We start from the raw sequence: 22,572 nt of genomic DNA, 5'->3' as shown, positions 1-22,572 counted from the left end.
AGGCAGGGCCTGGGAAGGCTCAGCTCCAGCAGGTGGAGGTGCCCTAAGGAAGCCGAGAAGACGGAAGCTGAGAACAGGAAGAGCAGGGCGACTGGAGGCCTGAGGCCCAGGTGGGTGGAGAGAAGGTGACGTCAGACAGGTTAGACAGGTTGGGTGCCTACCCTCAGCTGGGGCACCTGGAAGCAGTGGAGGAGCAGGGCGGATTGGGGCCCAGGGAGAAAGCCGACTCAGCGGAGGGCTCACCGCTGGTCCCAGTGGCAAGTGGGGGCCCAGCCACCAGATCGTTTGAAAGCCCCACAGGACACAGAACTCCTCCACTAAGTCCTGTGCTTTTCCCTCAGAACAAGGTGCAAAAAGCTTCTGGGGAAGGTGGCCTGGGAGCACGGAGGAAGGGCTGCTGGGGCCAGATGGGTGTCAGGCCCCCTGCTGCGGTGCAGAGCTGTGGGTGGCCCTGCCCCACCCCTCCCTGCAGCCCAGGGCCTGGGATGGGCAGCATTTCTCACCCTGGGTGGAGCTGAAACTTGCAGCTTGACCAACTTCTCTAGGATCAGCCCTTACCATGGCACCAGAAGTCCTCTGTGCAGTTGATGCCGAGTCGGGGGAGCCCAACAGAAGTAGCTAGATGGGGTGAAGGGTCTGAGTTTGAAAATGAAGGCCTCCCCGAGGCCCAGGGCTGGCTTTCCTTTGCTCCCTCCCAGGACGGGAGGCTTCAGGAGCCGCATATTCTAACTGGGACAGGCAGAGTGCTATTATGTGCTACAATGTATAGATTTGCCTGCTCTTTCAACACTTTCTCTTAGTCTATTAGCATCATCCATTAACCTATCCTGTCTTGTGCTGCAGTTCCCTCTATTATAAAAATTTAAATGTACATTTCAAAGAACAAAAAATGCTGCCTCAGGACCCAGAGAGGGTCCAAGTGTGACTTCCTGGGAGAAAAAGAAAGGATGCTGGCCTGTTGCAGGTGGCCCAGAGGCAGAAAAGGGTGACCCAGATCCACCTTCCCCATTCCACCCCCCCACCCCCCCACCTTGAAATGAAGGACTGGTCCCACATTCAACATGACAACCCACCAAGTTTTTGACCCTCTGCGCCCCTCCCATGGTGTTGGCAGCCGGGCGAGTGAGATTCTACGGAGTGGCAAGGATTCAGGGTGAGGCCCAGGGAGCAGAGGCTCCAATGCCCAAACCACTTGGTTTTGGGGGACCATGGCACGGGTGCAAGGAGCTGTCTGCCCATGAAGAACATGACCAGTCCTCCAAGAGATGCCTGTTCCACCTCACTTCCTCCAACCCCCACCATCCAAGAAGAGGCAAGACACACGATAGGAGTTTTACATTTATTCTTGAAAACCAAGCCTCAACCTCCCACCACAGCCCAGAACAGTCTTCCCAAGGGGCCCTGCCCCCAGTGCCCGCCTATACCATTATGAAGCTGCAACTTGGGTGAGGGGCTCCTCCAGGTACTGCACCAAGGCCTGAGCCTGCAAAAAGGGGAGCAGAGATCAGTGTCACACTGGCTTCCCGATGAGGGACACAGGATCTAGACATCCCCCCCCCCACCTCCCCAATGCCATATGCTGAGAACACTCATTCTGCTCCTGGGAACAGGAGGTGCGAGGGCCCCCAGAGAGGGAGTGGGGTCAGAGCGGACATGGGAATGAAGCGCCCAGGGCCGGGCCCAGGGCTGCAGAGGGGTAAGTGCATACCCACCTTGGCCTTGAGCATTCCGAAGCCCACTGTCTCCTTGGCATACATACAAAGCAGAAGGTTGGCCACTCGGGTGATGGCCACACGGCCCTCCTGGTAGGGGGGAGGGGGAGATGATGGGATTGGGTGCTTTGCTGCTCGGCCTCCTTCCTCCAGGGCTCCTCTGGCCTCAGAGGGGCTCCAGTTTCTTTCTACCCCCTGGGGTAGAGGAGGGTCAGCTTCGGGGGCTTGGAGTCTGGGTTCTAGCCTCAGCACCTTCATCTCTGAACCAGTTGCTCTGGGAAACTCGGTCGCCCAAACGTGGTTGTGGGTTCTCTGTCCGTAATCCCTACCTCTCTCTAGCGGTGGGAGTGCCAGTACACACACGGAGTCTGATCTGCAAAAGGCTGTTCACCTGGGTGTTTGGTTTTCCTTTTCAAACAGAGACCCCTTCTTTAAATCTTAAACAAGACAAAGAGAAGAGAAAGGCAAATCACCCAGATGAGGCCGACTGTCAGCATGGGGTCACAGTAGTACCCAAAGAATTCGTGGCCACACTGCTCTTGTAGAGCACGGAAACAAAGGGAATTTATCACACAATCCGGACTGGCGAGAGACAGCTCAATTCAGGTGATGCCATTCTTATGGGTGCTACCCAGACACTAGTAAAGATGTGGGGGCAAACACCCAACCTGTAGCTCTCTTCTTTTCTGAGCTGCAAGTTTGACTCCAGGGCTAGGAGATCGATTTAAAAGGTGGATCAATTGGCATTTTAAAACGTAAGCAAACGGGAGACAAGAGACATGAAGAGCATCTACACTACTTCATGAAACTGTTGCTTCAGGAGATCTATGTGTGGGTCGGGCTGTGGCATAAACTATATTTTTTATGACAAAAGTTTGAGAGTCATTGCCCTGAAGTACTATCTGTGGGTTGGACATCCCTGAGTCATCGTTGAACTGAAATGGCATCGTGGATTATTGGGGGTGGGCATGGAAGGAGCAGGCAGCCACGCTACAGTGGACATCCTTTTTGGAGGGTTCACCCTTGAGGTTTATTCGATCTGCTTTAGCAAACCTTTAGCCGATAGCCAGTCTGTGTTGTGAGTCAGGTGCCTCTCCAGCCTCATCTCATACTACTCACCGCAGGCTCATGTCACTCCAAGCCCATTCACCTTGTTGTCCCTTGACCAGGCACTGTTCTCCCACAGGGCCCTTGCACTTGCTGTTGTGTCAAAATTGTTCTTCCCCCAGGGAGTCACATGGCTTGTTCCCTTACCTCCTTCAGTCCCTTGGCCACCAATCACCATTAGCGTGAGTGAGGTGGTCTCTGCGGCATGCTCCTCACACTCATCTCCTTGTGCCAGGTTTATTATGCACCATAGTGTGGTCACCACCTCACAGAGTCTAGATGTTTACTAGACTGGGGTTTTTATCTACTGGCCCTGTTTCGTGCCAATAACACCACAAAGGCTTAGTAAACATGAGGGGGCTCCAAAAAGCGTGGGCAAAGTCGATTACCTTTTCATTTTCCTGTGGACTCTTTGCAATCCCTCTTGTTTGTTGACTAAGCAGATACAAGGAGTTCACAATCTACAGGCCTGCTCCCCTTTCCCTGGAAATTGAAGGTGCTGGACTAGGTCCTGGAGCCCCTGACAACTTGATGGCTCTGTGAGTTAGTGAATCTGGGTTTGCATTGACTCTATAGTTTTTAACTAGTCTTTCACTGGAGTGTCAAAAAAACACAGTGACTTACACAATGGTGCTGTGTCTGTGTGTGTCACTGTTTCCACCTGCAGGGATAAGGAAGCTCAGAGAAATTAGATGACTTTAGTCTCACCAATAACAAGTGGCTAGTGAAAACCTGAACCCCAGTAAGACCTTGGGTCAAGACTCCTTCCTCATCACCTGTTAGAGCAGAGTCCTGCCTGTTATAAATCTGTCTGTAGATCAACTCCTAAGACTTCTGGAGTTCCCATTCCTGCCCCTCCAACCATGCAGGGCGGGATCCAGGTAGTGGAAGCCAGGTCCCTTTTCCCATACCATGCAGTCCATGAGGATGAATTTGAGATTGTCTTCGTTAAACGCTTGGTTCCCGTTGCGGTCGTAGGCGGCCCAGATGTTACTGGCTATGGCCGCGGTGACCCGGGCGTCTGTGTCTCCATAACCCGAATAGGCCAGCAGGGATCCCTCGTTATTCAGCAGCCTGGCGAAGGGCGTAGGGTTAGGGAGTGCTAAGAGCAGTTTCCCACCCAACTCCCATCACTGGCCACTCGCAGAAGCAAGGGTCTGGGTTGAGTGTGGTCGCGAAGGGCATCAGCACACCCCAGCCTCGCTTTTCAAGAAAAGCCCCACCCGGGCGGTTTCCCCAGCTGCTTCCCCTTCTGCCCCCTCTTTTTACTTCCCCGGAATCCTTCCCCCCTCCGGCCTCGGAAAGCTGCGCGCCGCCCCGCTCAGGCTCTGGCGCGCGCCACTCGGGTCGTCGGTCCGCACTCACAGGGTGCTCTGGACGCCTCCAGTGTTGGCTTGGCTTAGCACCTGGGTCAAAGCTTTGGGGCGCAGCATGCCTGCCGCTCCAGGCGCTCACACTGCTGTACGCTTCAGCAGCTTCTTCCTGGCCGCCGCCTGCCGCTTCCCGTCGCCCAGCTGCCCGCCCCGCCCCGCCCCGCCCCGCGAAGCCCTGGGAGTTGTAGTTTCCTGGTCTGGCGATTGTGGTTCTGATTTAACGTCGTCCTACCGTGGAGGACCCTGGGAGTTGTAGTTCCTCGTGACATCGCGAGGCACCCTGGGAACTATAGTTTGCCGCCCCAGTCCTATCACGCGGTTATTGGGGGGCGAGGTGGGGGGGGGGAGTGGCGGAGAGCGGGAGTAACCGGCCCTTGCAAGTCCTGGAAGGTCATTTAACCCCTTCGAGGAGAGAAGTGACTTGTTCCCTTGGCAATCCATGGTTCGATAATCGTGGTTATGCTAATGCTCTATAATTGTGAAGCAGATCTTTAGCTATTTTCTAAAGCAGTTTCCTATGTTAGGAACAATTCCGGGAGATGAGGTTATAGGAATTATTATGTTTAAGAGAGCAGGGCTCAGAAAGACCGTGCAGACAAAACCCAGGTCTTTGAGACGGGACTGAATTGCATTCAGGCCCCGACCCTCGGGAGCGTGGGGTCCGTCCCAGGCTCAGGAGTGAGAACATCGCCTCTCCACGGAGACGGCGAAGGCCTGCAGGGATCCGGGCCTTTCAAGTGGGACCGAGTTGTCACATGGAATGGTGGTCAAGCGGCGACACAGAACGTCCTTTGTCCCGAGCGGGAATTACCCGCGGAGAGGGCGGGGGCAGCCCGGGGCCAGACTGGACCGCCGCGCGGAGCGGTGGGCCGTGGTCGGTGGCGGTCTCCCGGGGAACCCTCCCGCTGCTCCGCACCCCAGGAACGAGGGACACGCCCCGCCCGCGCCCAGAGCCCGCTTGGGGGTGACAGCCCCGCGAGGCCCCGGGCGGCTCCCGAACCCGGGGCCCGGCCCTGGGCGGACCCCGTTGCAGTGGCCCCCCCGGTCCGCCCGGGGCGCTGTGGCTGCGGCGGGTCCGGAGGGGGCGGCGAAGCCGGGGGCGGGGGGAGAGGGGAAGGGAGAGGGGAGTGTTGCAGGCGCCCGAGCCGCGCCGGCCGGGCGGGCGGGGAAGAGGAGGAGGAGGAGGAGCCGGGGCGGGCTGGCGGGCGGCCGGGTGGCGGCGGCGGCGGCATGGCGGAGCCGAGCGGGGCCGAGACGAGGCCCCCCATTCGGGTCACCGTGAAGACCCCCAAGGACAAGGAGGAGATTGTGATCTGCGATCGAGCCTCAGTCAAGGAGGTAGGACCGGTGGTGGGGACCCGGCGCGGACCTGAGGTCCGTGAGAAGACTGGGGGTGGGGTGGGGAGGGCTCTGAGCTGCGGCCGGGGGCCGGGGCCCCGAGAGGGCCCCGGAGAGAAGGGCGGGGGTCCCGCAGGGGCCCCGAGGAGCTGGAGGGGAGGAGACGCGGGCAGGGGGCGCCCTGCGAAGGGTAGATTCCGGGGAGCGGGGCGCGCGCGTGGGGTGGGGGGGCGGGGGTTGCCGTGAGGCTAGGGCTGGGGGCGTGGTAGGGAGTGGAGCGGGGGCACCTTGCGGTGGGAAAGGGGCAAGACCCGGATTTGAGAAGAGCGTGTGCGCTGGGGACCTGTCGGGGTTCGAGGCGCCAAGGCTTAGCGGGGTGGGGGTGCGGGGTGCGGGGGCAAAGCACCAGCCGAGGATTGAACCTGAAGAAGGGGCTGGGGGTGCAGGCGGAGGGCGCGGGGAGCGCTCTGTGCCTCCCAGGGGCTCCAGCGCCGGGCGGGTGAAAACCTGCGTCGCAGCGGGAGAGGGAGAGGGTGTTCCTTTACCCGGATCCTTTCTCCTCTCAAATCGCGGTGGCTCCTTTTGCTTCTCGGCTCCTGGGGATTTACGCAGTGTGCAGTAGATGCTCAATAAAAATGTGAATGAGAGCATATTGCTGTGTTCTTCTCCCCCAGTGGCTGCTCCAGCATTTCACACAGGCGGGGCTTAAGATAAACCTTCTGGTTGGAAGAGGGAGTCTGAACTGTCTTTGCCTCAGCAAGTGCGCTGTCTGTACCCAAGTGTCCGTTTGTGGTGGCGGCGTTTTTTTTTAGGGGAGGGGCTGATCGAGTTTGGGGATTCTTGCTCCCCTTAAAGCAGCTCTGGTGTCACCACGGCCTCTCACCCTTATCAACGTACTTAGTTCCACACTATAAATCCGTTATCCCGGACCTCTTCATGGGAAATCCACCCCGATTGGAAGGCAGTGTGTCTGAGCCGGTCAGTGCCGCCCTACTCAGGATCAATGACCACTTACCCTGCTCTGATCCTCAGTTTTTTAAAAGATGGAGACAGACCTGGTGGGATTTATACTGTTATCTGGTGAATAACTTGGGATCCACAGGGAGTGGAGGTGGGATGATGGCAGACAGCACTAAGGACTTTCTTGGGTGGGAGACCCAAGCCTCTTACTGCTCTATCTCCCCGTCTCCGTGTTTAAGAAAGGAGCCGCTTGTTTATTTTATTTATCTGTTATTGGGGCGTATGATTCCCATGGGATTCAGTGTCGCAAATATGTTAAACAGAGTTGTGCAATTGAAGAGGAGCTGCCTTTTGCAGCATGAGAAGTGCAGTCGAGACTGCAAGAAGAACTTCCAGGGATAGAGGTGGGAGCAAGGGAAGGCAAAAGCTCTGGAAGAAGAGGCAGGGCCCCTGGTGGGTGGAGCTATGCAGCCTCGCAAGGGAACCTCTGTCTCTTGATCCCAGTTCAAAGAGGAAATCTCCCGGAGGTTTAAGGCCCAGCAGGACCAGCTCGTCTTGATCTTTGCTGGCAAGATCCTTAAGGATGGGGACACGCTGAACCAGCATGGAATCAAGGATGGGCTCACTGTCCATCTGGTCATCAAGACCCCTCAGAAGTAAGTTCAGGGGGTGACTGGGCCTCTGCCACTCACTTCCCCATCTGCAGCTCCTCTGAAGGTCTGGGCCAAGGCCTGGCAGAGTGACTCCTGGGTGGGTTTTCACGCAGCACTGTAATTTTACCCTCTTCTTGGGGAGAGGGAGTGTCTTTAGTTATACCCCCCAGAATGCCCGGGAGACAGAGAGCACTAGCTTGTCCTCTGGGAGTTTACTGACCTTCCTGTCCCCCTCCCCCTTCCTACCCCAGGGGTCAGAGTTAGGGTAGTCGCAGAGGAAGTCAGCCCCATCTTCCTCTGTGGTGCCTTCCTGGTTCTTGGGTTATGTGCTCCAACCAGGCTTCTTCCTTGTCTTCAGAGCTCAAGATCCGGCTGCTGCCACCGCCTCTTCTCCCTCCACTCCAGACCCCGCCTCTGCACCCTCCACCACGCCGGCTTCACCTGCCACCCCCGCCCAGCCCTCCACTTCCGGCAGCGCCGCCCCTTCAGATGCTGGCAGTGGAAGCAGGAGGAGCAGTGGCGGGGGGCCTTCCCCAGGGGCTGGGGAGGGATCCCCCAGTGCTACCTCATCCATACTCTGTAAGCCCCCAGAGAGAATACAGCCCTCTTTTGGTTTGGGAAGTTGGGGGGAGTCCGGAGGAGGGAGAAACCTGGTCCCCGTTCCTGTTCTGATGGGGCAGGGGACCCTGGGCATAGGCTTCTAAATAAGGGCATTGGAGCCCAACCAGGAAGGAGACTAGACTGTGAAGAGGGAGAGGAGAAATGGGCCTAGGGGTGTGAGGAGCCCTGGGTGAGGAGATTGATATTGGCAGAACCTGCGTGTCTGGGGTGAAGGGAGGCCCAGCAGGAGCCAGGACAGGGGAGGGTCCTTTACTCAGGCCATCCATCGGGGCTGTCCCGCTCTGTGCTCAGTACTGTGCTCAGTCCTGGGGTGATCTCAGACTTTGGGGCTCAAGAGGTCTCTGTTTGATAGAGTGATTCTCAACCTCCCTAATACCACGACCCTTTCATACAGTTCCTCATGTGGTGGTGACCCCCCAACCATAAAATTATGTGCATTGCTACTTCATCACTGTCATGTTGCTACTGTTATGAATTGGGTGACTCCTGTGAAAGGGTCGTTCAACCCCCAAAGGGGTCTCGACCTACAGGTGGAGAACCACTAGGTTGGCATCTCTTTGTAACGGATCATGGGCTGAGGGACTAAGTGGGAGAGGGAGCCGGGAGAAGCCGAGGACAAATGGGACCCTTGCCAAGAGTCATATGCATGGTTTTTGGCCAGGTGGGGGAAAGGCTGCTGGAGCAGCAGGTGACCCTGCCCCCTCCCCACAGCTGGCTTTGGGGGCCTCCTGGGGCTGGGCAGCCTGGGCCTGGGCTCCGCCAACTTCATGGAGCTGCAGCAGCAGATGCAGAGGCAGCTGATGTCCAACCCTGAGATGCTGTCTCAGATCATGGAGAACCCCTTGGTCCAGGACATGATGTCTAACCCCGACCTGATGCGCCACATGATCATGGCCAACCCGCAGATGCAGCAGCTGATGGAACGGAACCCAGAGATCAGCCACATGCTCAACAACCCCGAGCTTATGAGACAGGTGAGCACGAGAGGAGATTGAGGCCGGGAGGGAGGAGTGTCCGGGCCCCAGGCTTTTCTTACCTTGGCCTTCATTGATGTATTCATTCACCCATTCAGGAGCCCTGTTTAAACACTAGTGGGGTGTGTGTGTGTGCACGCGCGTGTGCACAGTGATGAAAAGACCCAGGCTTAGCCTTCTCAGTGGGGTTTGGGGCAGTTAACGGGCAACAAGAACACAGCTCCGAGAAACCCAGAAAAGGGCAGGAAGCTCCCCAGAAGAGGTATCATCCAAACTGAGACCCAAAGGAGGAGGACCCGGAACTAGGGGCGGACAATGAGGAGAATGTTCAGGGCAGAAACCTGGGAATAAACGGGTATGGGCATGTGGGGAGTGATGTGGCTGGGCAGGGACCATGAGGAAGGCAGTTTGGGGGTTGGTCTTTGGGAGTGGCTTCTCCGGGCCCATTCATTCTAGATGGGAACAAAAAGCTAGGATCTGCTAGCACATCTGTGCTAAACTCATTAGGAGATCTGTCCGGAAAGGGCATGGTTTGGGGCTGGGCTGGATTTGGAAGGAGAGTCTGTTTTCCCCTCAATGAGGCTGGTTGTGAGGTGCCCTCTGAGCCAAGGTGTTTTCACCAGCTGTTTGTCAAAAGTGATCGCCAGGCCTTTCTTGGGAAGGCAAGGATGGCATACTGGTTCTCTTTGTTCACTGTCTAGTGAACAGAGTCCTGGTGATGTAGTGATTACTCATTGGCTCTCATTCCACATGATCGGCAGTTCAAAACCACCAGCCGCTCCTCAGGAGACAAACAGGGCTTTCTCCTCCCGTAAATAGTTACAGTCTTGGAAACCCATAGGGGGCCGCTGTGAGTCAGCCCTGACTCGATGGCATTGAGCTTGGCTTTTGGCTTGGTCTCCCACAGGGCCTCGTTCTGGTCTGTCGTGTTGTTGTTGTTGTCTGGCACCCCTGCACCACCCCCTCCCCCCCATGGCTGTTTGCTCAGCTGTAATCTGTATGGAAACAGACTGTCCCCCCTTTCTTCTTCAGAGCTTCTGTGTGAGTATGCGTTGGGTTTGCAGCCAAGCTTGGCCATTGCCCCAGCAGGGCCCACTCGGTACACTTTTAAGCCAAAGCCCCAAACCCTCTGTTACTGACTTCATTCTGACATTTCCAGGACAGGAAATCTTGATGGAAGCAGATGGGGTAGGGGTGTTGAACCGCCGACTCATGCTTTGTAGCCCAATGCCTAGCCCACAGTGCTACCTGGCCTCCTTTATATACACAGTGGTAGACACTCGCCCCCAACACCAGGCGCCCTGCCGTCAAGTCAGCTCCAACCCAGTGCCCGCGGATAGAGTGTATGAGGCTTGGTCCGTGTTTGCAAGCGTAGACAGACTTGTCGTCCTCCTGTGGAGTGGCTGGTGGGTTGGGACCACTAACTTCATGGTTAGCAAGCCAACACTTAAACGCGACACATAAGTATCTACTGCATGAATGAATGTGGGGCGAGAGCTCAGAGGTCCGGAGCCTGGGTGTGTTGCTGGTCCATAAAGGCATCTCAGGAGTGAGAGGCCGGTGGGAGGGCTGTTGGACAGGGAAGGGATTCCGAGCAGGATGCAAGCAAGAAGGAGCTATGTTCATCCCCCCTCTCCCACCTCCAGCCTTCCCCACATGCTCCTCCCCGCTGGGGCTGTCTTAGATCACCCCTAGTTGAGAGTGAACCAGGGCTGCATCCTTGGCTAGTCTCAGTGTAGTCAGCAGGCCAGAGACCTGACATGGAGGTGGGGTTAGAAGGTGTTCCTGTCCACTGTTGGTGGCAGAATGGGGGTCTTGGTTGCACATATTGCCCTCGCCTTTAAGCCTGGCGCCACCACTAGCCAGCTGTGTGTCCCCACACTGCTAGCAAGTCAGTGAACGTCGCATCTATCAAAGGAGGACAGAAGGGTGATGGCGGGGATGCAATGATTTAAATTCTGTATTTGACCCAGTGCTGGTCAGCTTCAGGCTGCTCCCTGGAGATGCTTACATTCTGGCCTGCCCGCTCGCTCAGGTGCTTTCTTACCTGCTGCTGCGTGCTCGCTGGCACTGCCATGCACCCCCTGGTACTGAGGGAGGGTGGCTGCTGCCCCTACTTATCTGGGACCATTCACTCACACCCCCCCTCTTGAACAGGCTAACCAAAGTGCCCGTGGGGAGGCAGGGTGGCGGCCAGGAGTTCAGTGGAGGAAGCAAGTTCTCGCCGGCACCTGGACTCCAGTCCTGGTGCAGATCCCTCAGTGGGCCCCCCTGGTCCCAGCTCGCGCACCCCTGCTGACCGGGCCCAGTCCGTCTCTCTCCCCCTCCGTCAGACCATGGAGCTTGCGCGGAATCCAGCCATGATGCAGGAGATGATGCGGAACCAAGACCGGGCCCTGAGCAACCTGGAGAGCATCCCCGGAGGGTACAACGCGCTCCGCCGCATGTACACCGACATTCAGGAACCCATGTTCAGTGCTGCCCGCGAGCAGGTACAGGCTGGGCCGGTGGGGGGGGCGGGAGGGACTGCCTGCCCCGCTTGAGACTTCCTGGGTCCCTCCGTCCTCCTCCTCACCCACAGGTGAGCTTTGGGCCTGAAGGCCAGCTCTCAGTGTGCAGGCCAGGGCGACGGACCTAAGGTGGCTGTGGTTAGGAGGATAGCAGAGCTCCCGCAGAGGTGTGGGCGTGGGAATGTACTATCCCAGGGTTTGACATAGTTCAGACAAACTTCTCACACCAGTGGCTCAGATGTTGTGGGGCAGCCAGGCACAGAGTGTCTCCAGTGTGGTCCTCGGGTCAGCGGCGGCGGACACTGGGAGCTCATCCGTGAGCTTCTTACTGACTCAGTCCCTGGGGCTGGATCCCAGGAATAGCCGCTTTCAAGCGTGCTTTATGGATTTGTTTCCAAGTCCACAACCAAGAATGGGTCAAGATATAGCATTCGCTCTCTTCATTTGTTTAGTCAGCAGTTTTTAAAATTAGATGGAGATTTACATTTCAATACAAAATTCACCAATTTTGTATTCGACAGTTTCAGCTACTTATCAATGCGCACCCCCATCACTTACTCCCCCCGCCTCTGTGATTTCTCTTCTTCCTCTTGTAGGTCACTGTGGGCCTTTCCCCCAAGTCAGTGCCTATAAGCCCTCGAGAGTGCTGCTTCATCACCGCCCTCTTGGTGACCTCCGCAGTCGATCCCCTTTGATAGAGAAGGAAGCCCTGTCCCGTGTGCTCTCCTTTGGCACAGCGGTCAGAGTTCTCCAGGCTCAGCCTTGCCCTCGGTGCCACCTGCTTTCAGCGCAGTGGTGGTGGTTGAGCGAGACACAGTATTCCATGGTGTGTGCGGACCAAAGCGGCTTTCTCCCTTCTCCTACGGATGGGCATTCCGGTTGTTTCGCTCCGCGTGCTGTTGTAAACAGTGCCGCCGTGGGCACGGACGTGCCTACTTCTGTTCGTGCTGCTGGGGGATCCTCTCCAACCAGCACCCAGTGTCGACCGTCCGTCATACGTTGTCTTATAGGAGGGAGCTCCCAAAAGCAATTCATGGAACTATCGGCCTGAAAGAGAATGGGCTGTTCCCACAAACATCTTCAAGCTCCCTCATGGAGTTTGAACGCTTCCTCTGGTGTGTGTCCTAAAGACGGAATTGATGTTAGAGGCATTTGATGTGCTTTGATGTCTTTCTGAGCCACAAGCTGCACGAGGTAACCAAGAGGTCATTCACAAAGCACGAGAAGGGACACCTTCTCTCTCCATTGCTCAGCAGTCCCTTTGTCACCCCAGAGGTAACTAATGGGCTTTGTGGAGTTTCTACATGTATTTAATATTTGCGAGCAAGACGTGACAAATGGGACTGCAGCCTTAACATATCCCTCTCCGGAAGTAATTAAAAACTCAATGCCATCGAGACTCCCAGTGACCCTCTAGGCAGATTAGAACTGCCACTTTGGGATTCCAAGACTTTAGATCTTTACCGGAGCAGGCAGCCTCTTCTGTCTCCCACAGAGCAGCTAGTGGATTCAAACTGCCAACCTCGTGGGTTGCAGTTCAGTGTGAAAGCCACTGTGCTACCAGAGCTCCTGCAGCTGGTGTTTATCATTCCGGGTCTTTTATTATCTAAGTGTGTGCCCCAAACAGCCAGCTACAGTCTTGCTCTGCCGACTCCAGACCTCGTGAACGAGGTCTCGCTGCTCCCACCACGTTCAACTCGCTTTCGACATTGAAACGAAAGCGCTCAAAAGCATTCTGCGTTGTTTCTGTGAAGGATGAGTTCATAGAGAAAAACGCACCTACTGCAAGTCTCCAGTGTGGGAGATTGTCACCAAGCGAACGCAGGTGTTGTAACCAGCGTCCAGGTGTGGTGCCCGGATCTCACGTTCCTCTGCACTGAGTGACCAGTTTGTTGTAAGTCTGAGCGGCCCACGCTTTCCCGCAGTTCACGCCCTACCGCAGGTTTCCACAGGGGACTTTTTCTCTCACTGGCTCTCTTCTGTGCCACTCATCAGCTCACCGATCCCACAGTCTCAAGTCTTGGGGTCTGGCCCCCTACCTTGCTTTTCCCCATCATCCTGCTCATTCTTGGCTTCGCGCTCTCAAATGGCTTGTAGGGATCATTGTGTATTTGTCATTTTATTTCAGCTTTTCGTCTAGTTTTTTAAAATCCCAGTAATGCATGAGACTGATTAGCGTTGAGACAAGTGTTTGGGAAGCTAGTTCCGTCTGATGCCCACTCGGTGTGGGCACCGTGGATTAGCAGAAAGGACATGGCGTTTGGCATGAACAAACGTGGGTTCTTATCTGGCTGCCACCTGTTCTATTTTCTGGTAGGACGTTAGCGACTTGGCTTAATGTTTCTGAATCTGAGCTCATTTTCAGAATGGGGGTGCGATGTGCTGTAGCATAGATTTTCAACCTGGAGGGAGTGTCCCAAGGCTCTGATCTATGTACTCGAGCAGCAGAGGCCCCCAGAGGGCTTTGTTATGGTACGCTAGAGAAATAGCCATTTCCCACAGCTCTATGCAGATTTCTTCAGGTTCGGGCTGATGGTGTGACAGGTGCTTTCTCTAGTCAGCTCCTGCCGTTGGGTCTGTTGTTGTGTCACATGCCTTTGGAAAACGCTCTGTACCCTCCCGAGAAGATGCGAGAGAGAACCACGACTTGGACCCCCACAGGGCTCTCTTCTGCCCCCCTGTTGAGAGCTGGTGCCTGAGAGGGTTATTGTGAGCGTTAGTACAGCTACGTCAGGCACGCAGTACGTGCTCCCTAAGTGGTGGCTGCTTTCACTGTGGGGGCTCTAGGAAGGGGGTTCGGTGGTCCTTAAGGTGTTCTGGAGAGAACAAAGCAGGGCCCAGAACTGTGAGTCTGGGCAAGTTGCCAGCAAAGGAAACCTGAGACAAGGGCAAAGCCTGATCCGGTGGTGGTGCTGGTGCCCAATCCTGGCCTGGGTGCCCTCTTATCTACACAGGTATCTGGTGAGGAGAAGGACCGGTGACTTAGGGCAGGAGAGTTCCCGGACCAGCCCTGGCCCTCATGACCCACTTTGAATAAACAGGAAAAGGGACTGGATAGGACACCCCCCATGGGGGCCTTGAGGCCACTCCCATGAGGAGCTGGGCTGCCAGGCCCCCCTGAAGGAAGGGGAGCAAGGGATATGGGGACCGAGACTCACTGTTCTGACCGCCGTAGGGTTCAGCAAGAGGCAGGGCACCGTCCAGTGGGAGCCAGAGCCTGGATCATTCCAGTGTCCCAGAGAGGGGCTTGGTGCTAAGAAGGAATGCGGCCCATTAGGCGGTGTGGCCAGTGTGGGAGTGGGGCTGGGGAAGGGGACACTGGTGGGGAGCTCGGGGAAGGAGGAGAAGCCCTGGGGAGGGTGCTGGCAGCCAGACTTGCGAGGGGACCCTTGTGAAATGCCTGGACCACAGGCTGACCCTCGGGGGCCTGGGAGATGAGGGAGAGCTGGCCTGAGGGGAGGGCAGGGAGGCTGGGATTGGGCTCTGGTGGTGGGGCAAAGGGAGCTGGAGGCACATCGGTGTGGAAGGAGTAGAGCAGGTCTGAGTGGCAGTTGCCCTCGAGCCACCAGGCCTTACTGAGCACCTGTTAGTGCCTGGGGCAAGGGGTGCAGAGGGGAGTCTGAGACTGTCCTGACACGATGGGAGAGGAGAGTCAGTGCTGTGGGGACTCAGGAGGGCAGGCCAGAGACCCATGTTTGGCACCGCAGGAGAGATGGAAACGCTTTCTGGGGGCTTGGGTTCCCCGGTCATTGACATCAGCAGGGCCAGGGTGGAGCTGCCCACTGTGGGGCAGAGAACTGAGCAGAGACCCCCAAGGCCCTGGATCCCTCACCCCGTTCCAGGTGCAAGAGAGAAAGGGCCCAGCCCTGGTCCCGGATTTGTTTCAGTCCTTAACCCAGAACCTTCCCTCCTCCCAGTTTGGCAGCAATCCCTTCTCCTCCCTGGCCGGGAACTCCGACAGCTCATCCTCCCAGCCTCTGCGGACTGAGAATCGAGAGCCCCTCCCTAACCCCTGGAGCCCCTCGCCCCCCACCTCCCAGGCCCCTGGGTCCGGTGGGGAAGGCACCGGAGGATCGGGGACCAGCCAGGTGCACCCGACAGTCTCGAACCCCTTTGGGATCAATGCGGCTAGCCTGGGGTCAGGTATGTCCGGGGTGGAAGGAGCTTGGTGGGGTCACCAGGGAGGCCTCTCTGCCCAGGACCAAATGGGGTTCACTGGCCCAGGTTATTGAAGGTGGAGGTGGGGCTGGGGTCAAAGCCACCGAGAGGGCTCTGCAGCCTGGGGGAGTGGTTGGGCCCCTCAGGGTGCGGGTGGGTTCCCGCCGTCTCCTGGGGTCTTTGCCAAGTAGGGGCTCATGAGCAAGCCGGTCCCCTCCCAGCTCTTTGAGCCCTGTAGCCCTATTCAGGGCAAGAGGGTCCGACTGGAGAGGGGTGTTGAGGAGAGGTCTCGGCGCAGACGGAGGGGCTTTCCCATGTCTGGACCGTGGCCGGCCCGGAGCCCCAGGGCACTTGGGTAGATGTCCTGAGTGACATCCCGTTGAGCAGTCCCTTCCCCTCCGCGCGCTTCGTTTTCTCTCTTTGTAACAAAAGGACTTGAGTCTGCTCTGAGGGCTTTAGGGGAGTCCTGAGTCCCAGGGCACCTGGGCCAGCGCCAAGCAGAGCGTGGACACACGTGGGTCCTGAGTGGGATTCACTTGGAGGAAAGGGCCTCACAGCGAAGATAAGGTCTAGGTTCCCTGCAGCTGAGCCTTTCCACTCGGCCATCAGCTGAGCTTGTGGCAGGGACTGTCCAGAGCCCCCGACTGGCCTGCCCCAGCAAAGAAGATGGGAGAGGGGCCAGGCCAGCTCAGGGTGAGATGACCGCAGGGTCAGGAGGGACCCCGAGGGATTTGGGCCCAGGTCCCACCAGTCGTGGGTGGCCATTGACCACCCCTTCTCTGAGCTGTGTAACCACTTCATGGGTATAAAGTGCGGGGGGGTGGGGGAACGAGTACAACAGCTGTTTCTCATCTGGACCCCTTCTTGCCCGGTGGCTCCCCCCTCACCTCGTCCCAGGAATGTTCAACAGCCCCGAGATGCAGGCCCTCCTCCAGCAGATCTCCGAGAACCCCCAGCTCATGCAGAACGCCATCTCGGCCCCCTACATGCGCAGCATGATGCAGACGTTGGCCCAGAACCCCGACTTCGCTGTGCAGGTATTGAACCTGCGGCCCTGGGCTGTGGGCTCTGGCGGGAGCGGTTTCTGGTGGTGAGGCTGAGCCAAGGCTGGGTCTGGTTCCTCAGCTCTTCCATGCCCTTGCTGTGAGTTAAGCATGTGATTTAGTCTCAGTTTCCTTCGGGGTAAAAAACAAACAAGCCAAAAAAGACTGCCATTGACGGGTCCCTGGCGACTCCTAGTGACCCTCTAGGACAGGGTGGACTCTTCCCCAGGGGTAGAGCGCATCTTCTTGCTCCCTCGGACTGGCAGGCGGTTTTGAACTGTTGACCCTGCGGTTAGCAGCCTGATGTGTAACCACCAGCCCACCGGGGTCCTCTCCATAGGCGTGCCCTGTGGCTCACAGTATAACAGTTCCTCCCTCACAGAGTTGTGTGGGGATTAGAGGCGTGCAAATGCTTAGGACAGGTTGTGGCCCGTCCTGAGCAGTCACAGCTGCTGTCACCCTGTCGTCACCTTCAGACCCGCTGAGCACCCTGGCTCCAGATGCCCACCCTGGCCCTGAGTAGAGTTCGGGCCCTACCTCGGCCTTTGGGACACTTTAAAATCCTGCGAAAGCTGGCCAGGTTTCCCCCGGGAGTAGCCAGGGCATTGACGGTTGTGGGGGAGTTGTGAAGATGGAGGGGCCCAGGCTTCCCCTACTATTTCCTCTTGGCAGATGATGGTGAACGTGCCCCTGTTTGCCGGGAACCCACAGCTGCAGGAGCAGCTCCGCCTGCAGCTCCCTGTCTTCCTGCAGCAGGTGAGTCAGTGGCCTCGAGTGGGCAGAGGCTCGGGGCCCCCAGTGGGCTCTTGTCTTTCCTGCTACCTCCCATTGTCTTCCTCTACTGCTTCCTCTCAGATGCAGAACCCGGACTCGCTCTCCATCCTGACCAACCCCCGCGCCATGCAGGCGCTGCTGCAGATCCAGCAGGGACTGCAGACCCTGCAGACCGAGGCCCCCGGGCTGGTACCCAGGTAAGGCTGGGGCACATGGGAAGATGCCCTGCTGTGTCCGACAGCCGAGGTGTCTGATTCCTGTTTCCCTCAACCAGTAGCTTCTCTAGTGTTGTGTCTCACACACACACACACACACCCCACACTCACAGAGCCCGGGGTGAGGGCCTACAGTGAGGGTGGGGTGGAGAGAGGTCTATGGGCTGGCGCCTGTCACTGGTGACTAATACCAACCCCAATGAAGCCACTGCCCTGGGGACCCTCCTCCATACAGACCTTGGGGTCATCCTCTCTGAACCCCCCGCCCCCTGAGGGACACTTCTGCCTCCAGCTGCTGCTCCCACTGGACCGCACGTTTCCATCCCGTTCTCGAGCGAGAGCCACCTCTCGGGTCTCACTCAGTTGTCTCCTGCCTGCAGCCTGGGCTCCTTTGGGATGTCCCGGACCCCAGCACCCTCAGCAGGCAGCAACCCTGGGCCTGCGACGGAGGCCCCCAGCTCCTCGCCCGCCCCGCCGGCCACCGCTTCCCCCACAGGCGCCTCCAGCACCCAGCAGCAGCTCATGCAGCAGATGGTCCAGCTTTTGGCCGGAAGCGGGAACTCACAGGTACATGGGGCAGCAGGGCTGGGGCTGGGCAGAGACAAGGGCAGCAGTGACTAACCTCGGGCCGGAACTGACCTCCGAGTTCAGTGTCCACACCACTGTGAAATGGAGCTGAGGGTGATAACGGCCCTTATCACCAGCCAGTTTGAATGCTTCGTTTAAAAACATTCAAAACTCACTTCCATCGAGTCAGTTGCAGCTCACAGCGACCCCCTTGAACAGAGCAGAGCTGACCTTGTCTGTTGAGCCGGGAAGAAAGCGTCTTCTGGTTGGTTGGTTGGTTTGAGATGACCTTGTCTGTCACTACAGACTCCCAAGTCCATTTCAATTTCACTTTCCCTCCTCTGTTTATTATGTAAAGCCACTGAAACCACTATGTAGGTTTGAGGGATAAGCCACCTGGAGGGATTTTTGTTTCAACGAAACATACATACTTACATATGCGGGATGAAGGTGCCAGCCCCCACCACTAATCGAAGGTTTGATAGGCGCAATTGTACGGTTGATATATATATAAAGATTATAATAAAGTCATTGAGAGCCTGAGAAATTGAAATAATGGACTCAGACACATTTCATGGTAGCATGCTCACCTCATCCCACCTGGTGGTCCATGTGGAGAGAGGGAGGGGAAGGAAGACAAGGGAAAAGGGAACGGGGGAGCGAGGATGGGAGAGGAAAGGGGGAACCCATGAGAGGCCATGAGTGGAACCTGGGAGAGCTTTTTATTGCTAACCCAGACCTGTATACCTTTGGGGGGAGTGCAATCCCACTAATTACAGGTAAAGACATACGTCACAGGAAGGGGTGGCACGATAGGTTATACAGCAATGGGAGGGGGACAATCTAGGGACAGACACGCAATAGGAAGGGGAGGGATTGGGGCACTTGTGACAAGATGGGCGGATCCTAGATACAGGATGGCAGCCTAACTTTGGATGTCACTGAGCCAGTTTGACCTGTTCCCTGGCTCACTATAGAAACCATTATCAGTAGGGTATGAACTTTACCTGCAGGCACCAAATCAGTGACTACAAGCCTTTAGGGAGAAGTAGCCCATTGCCCTTAGCAGCAGGGAGCAGGACTACCTGTGGTGGGACCAGACAGTAGACTGCCTTCAGGGAAGTGACCTGACAGTTATTCACCATTTAGCAGTGTCCTATTTGGGAGAAATCCTTCTGTTTTATTATACAACCCATATCAAGAAATTAAATTCAATACGATCCTCTTTAAACTCCTCCTTTTTTCAACCCCCACCCTATCTTTCTCCCAAGGAATAGCTGGTGGGTTCGAACTACTGACCTTGTGGTTAGCAGCCCAGTGCTTAACCAACCGCACCACCAGGGCTCCGTTTTATCTGGGCGAGTGCCTCCCAGGCATCCTTCGGGGACACCCTTCTAGGTGCTGTTTGCAGGCGTGTCAGAATGAAAAGCCTCCTCTCACAGAGAGTTGTGTGTATCGATCAGTTAAACAAAATTACACGGGTTCTTTCTTCCTGGGGCGCTTCTCTGGCTTTTCATAAGGTCGCATGTGCGGCGGCTGCCGGAGGGGGCTGAGGAGGAATGTTTAGCAGGCATCAGAAAGAAAATTGTTCTCGGAGTCTTTCGTGACAAGTTTATCTCAGACCAGGAAAAAGTTGCTACAAATATGTAGGTAACAGAAACATTCTCCATTTCGATAATGGCGCATGTGCCATTAATAAGGCGAGCAGAGTTTAACACTGGTAAAGGGGGCACCATCGATAAAACTCATATCCTGGTGAAACAGCCACATGGCAGCCGAAAACCGTATACCCTAGCTTGGCGTGCATTCTTTCAAAAAATCGGGACTTTTTAAAAACGCCGCAGGACAAATTGTTAAAAATCGGGACTGCCCACCAAAAGCGGGACGCCTGGTCACCTTAACCATTAAGCGTGTGCATGGCGTTCACACGGGCAGCGGATCTGACCCCAGAGCTCTGGGCTGCGGGACTGCCTGCGCCGTTATGGGATCACTCAAGGAAAGCAGCTGGCAATTCTGGCTGAGCCAGGCCTGCTGCTTTTGGCAGTTTTTAGAGAGGTACTCCTTCTTTGTGACGCTTTGGGCTAACTGCAAGGTCTGCAGTTCAAACCCCTCCACTCCCTCACCAGTCACCCCAAGGGAAAAAGGTGAGCTTGTCTGCCCATAGAGATTTACCATCCCAGAAATTCAAAGGAGCAGTCCTCTGCCCTAGGGGGTCACTGTGACTTGGAATTGACTGTGGTGATGAGTCTTTTGTCACACACACACACACACACACACACACACACACACACACACACCACTCATTGCACAGTTGTTCAGTGACTTGAACCCAAGGCTCCAGGCCCTGCCCCCCACCCTCCTGCTGCTTGCGCTGCCCTCCCCTCCTCTGTTGGTTGATGGTGAGGACACTGGAGAAGGCTGGGCCTCTTCCTCTCGGAGCCCTCAGATTCAGGGAGACAGTCCAGGCTGGGCCAAAGCCCAGGTCACAAGACCTCCTCTCCCGCTCCTCCAGGTGCAGACCCCGGAAGTGAGATTTCAGCAGCAACTGGAGCAGCTCAACTCCATGGGCTTCATCAATCGGGAGGCCAACCTGCAGGCCCTGATTGCCACCGGAGGCGACATCAACGCCGCCATCGAGAGACTCCTGGGCTCGCAGCTCTCCTAATCCCTGGGCCCATGCCTCCTGCTCCCCCTTCCTGATGCCAGTGTTCCATTCCTCTGACCGCCCCTCCCTCTGGAGTTTGCCATCCCTTCGGGTTTCTCTCCAGACAGCACAGTGAGCTTCGAGGCATGGGCCCCCAACCCCACAGCTCGGTCCCAGAACCTCTGGTTTTCCTTCCGTATCTCCTGCTGAACCTTCTCAGCTGGTCCTCCTGGGGCGAGGCGCTGGAGCATTGCCCTTTTGTTGGGTTGGCTGCGCCTCCTTGCCTCATAGCCACCTTTGGGAGCCTCCAAACTCAGCGGCAAGGCAGAGCCAAAGGAGGCAGCCACTGTCGGGGAGACTGGAGCGGGCTCTTCCATCTGTACCACAAGGAGTTTGCTTACCTTATGCTTCCTTCTGGTAACTCTTCTGTCCCTCTCTCCCCTGACGCCCTCCCCCCACAGCCCTACCTCTGCTAAGAAAAGGGGCCCTACTAAAACCACCCCCCTTCGAAGGAGGGCAGGGGAAGCAGGCTCTCCGTGACTTCCTTCCCACCTCCTATTCTGATGCAGTCCTCTGCCCTGGGCTCTGTTGGGATGCGCAAAGGGGGAAGGAAGAAACTTCTGTGTCTGAAGGGGAAGGTGAGGCTCCGCCCTCTGGACAAGGAACTAGCGAGCCCTGGACCAGCCCAGTGGTGATGAGTGGCGAAATCTCCATGAAGCGGGGTATGGTGGGGCAGGTGGGGGGATGAGTTGCGTCATGGACCAGGGAATCGCCAGTTCGAGGGGTAGGAACCCTCGTGGCTCTTTCGGATGGGCCAGTCCAGGCCCCGGCCTGACAGGAGCTTAGAGATGCTAACAGGACTGCCATGAAGGAAAGGGCTCCGTGCAGCTTAGGGCTCATGGGATCAGATACACATGCTTACACGTTTTTTTCCCGTGACCCCAAACCTGCCTGTGCCTCCCAGACACCAGGGTCTTGAGACACTCTCAAAAGCCAGGAAGGGGGTGAGCTCTGTCCAGCCCCGGGGAAGTTGCTCCAGGGTGTGTATGTGTCCGCAGTGAGCGGGCTGGAAGGCGGGTTCTTTGTTGGTTCCACTTGTAGCACGCACTGCCTGGACAGAGGGGGGGACGGCCAGACTAGGGCAGGGACGGACACCAGCAGGAGAGCGAGGTCCCTTGGTTTTCTGGGTGCTGGACAACCTCAAGGGAGGAGGGTGGGGTAGCCCTGGAGCTTTCAGAACTGTGGTCAGCACACGGAGTCGCTCTTCCTTCTGAGAAGGCTCTAGAACAGAGGAGAGGACGTCCCCCCCGGAGACCATGACCTCTGGCCTGCTAGCCCCTGCTCTTTCCGCTCTTCATCGCTTCCCTCCAGGCCAGGACATTCTAAGAGAGGAGGGAGAGGCGGGGACGGGAGTCGAACACTGACTCCACAGAGCACAGAGGAGGTCTTGCTACCTGCCCCTCTGCTGCTTGAAGAGCCCGTGGCTGAGAACATGGAAGCAAGAGGAACAGAATTGTGCTCCCCTGGGAACGTCCCAAGCAGTCCAGAGAGGATGTCTGCGGCTTTCCCTCCCCGCCCCCAGCTTCCACACTGGCCTTGTAAATAAATGGCGTGGTCTTCGCTGCACGGGTGTCTGGGGCTTTTGCTTTGTGTGGGAGGAAGCTGGCCGAGGACCACCTGGTTTGAGGGAAGCTGTGCTGCTCGTGGCTGATTGCGTGCAAGATCCCACTGTCCGTGGCCCATGGGTTAGGACCGAGAAGCGCCGCCTTCTTCCATTCCCAGACTGAAACATCCGTGTTTCTTTTCGCCATAGGTCAGGCCTGTAAGGAAAACGTCATACGCTCTTGATCCAGTAGCTAGGCCACTGTGTCCATCCTCTGACCTTTGGCCAAGAGTGCCCTCAGCGCACCTCAAGGGAAAGGT

At 56.9% G+C, this 22,572-nt stretch overlaps 2 protein-coding genes across 2 annotated transcripts; one reads left to right on the top strand and one right to left on the bottom strand.

Moving 5' to 3' along the window:
• Positions 1-1,331: 1,331 nt before the first annotated feature.
• LAMTOR2 (late endosomal/lysosomal adaptor, MAPK and MTOR activator 2) lies at positions 1,332-4,330 on the bottom strand. Its single transcript, XM_075563161.1, has 4 exons — positions 4,185-4,330; positions 3,731-3,893; positions 1,713-1,802; positions 1,332-1,483 (listed from the first exon to the last, which is right to left on the bottom strand). The coding sequence occupies exons 1-4, from the start codon at positions 4,250-4,252 to the stop codon at positions 1,427-1,429; spliced, it is 378 nt and encodes a 125-aa protein (XP_075419276.1). The 5' UTR covers positions 4,253-4,330; the 3' UTR covers positions 1,332-1,426.
• A 1,058-nt stretch (positions 4,331-5,388) lies between these two features.
• Positions 5,389-22,275, top strand: UBQLN4 (ubiquilin 4). The gene is made up of 11 exons (XM_075563148.1): positions 5,389-5,530; positions 6,995-7,146; positions 7,502-7,722; positions 8,476-8,738; positions 11,072-11,230; positions 15,166-15,391; positions 16,304-16,443; positions 17,122-17,205; positions 17,305-17,420; positions 17,819-18,005; positions 20,518-22,275. The coding sequence occupies exons 1-11, from the start codon at positions 5,423-5,425 to the stop codon at positions 20,668-20,670; spliced, it is 1,809 nt and encodes a 602-aa protein (XP_075419263.1). The 5' UTR covers positions 5,389-5,422; the 3' UTR covers positions 20,671-22,275.
• The last annotated feature ends 297 nt before the right edge of the window (positions 22,276-22,572 follow it).

This window comes from Tenrec ecaudatus, chromosome 1 (assembly GCF_050624435.1).
Source record: "Tenrec ecaudatus isolate mTenEca1 chromosome 1, mTenEca1.hap1, whole genome shotgun sequence".
NCBI lineage: Eukaryota > Metazoa > Chordata > Mammalia > Afrosoricida > Tenrecidae > Tenrec > Tenrec ecaudatus.
This window is presented reverse-complemented; position numbering and strand designations above follow the sequence as displayed.

Bases quoted from the DNA above. Each gene is read 5' to 3' on its own strand.
- LAMTOR2 (XM_075563161.1), bottom strand. From the start codon at position 4,252: ATGCTGCGCCCCAAAGCTTTGACCCAGGTGCTAAGCCAAGCCAACACT. The intron at 1,803-3,730 runs GTATGGGAAAAG...CCCCCCTACCAG, and splicing joins TCATCCTCATGGACTGCATG to GAGGGCCGTGTGGCCATCAC. The intron at 1,484-1,712 runs GTGGGTATGCAC...CCCTTTTTGCAG, and splicing joins TCGGAATGCTCAAGGCCAAG to GCTCAGGCCTTGGTGCAGTA.
- UBQLN4 (XM_075563148.1), top strand. From the start codon at position 5,423: ATGGCGGAGCCGAGCGGGGCCGAGACGAGGCCCCCCATTCGGGTCACC. The intron at 7,723-8,475 runs GTAAGCCCCCAG...CCCTCCCCACAG, and splicing joins TGCTACCTCATCCATACTCT to CTGGCTTTGGGGGCCTCCTG. The intron at 15,392-16,303 runs GTATGTCCGGGG...ACCTCGTCCCAG, and splicing joins TGCGGCTAGCCTGGGGTCAG to GAATGTTCAACAGCCCCGAG.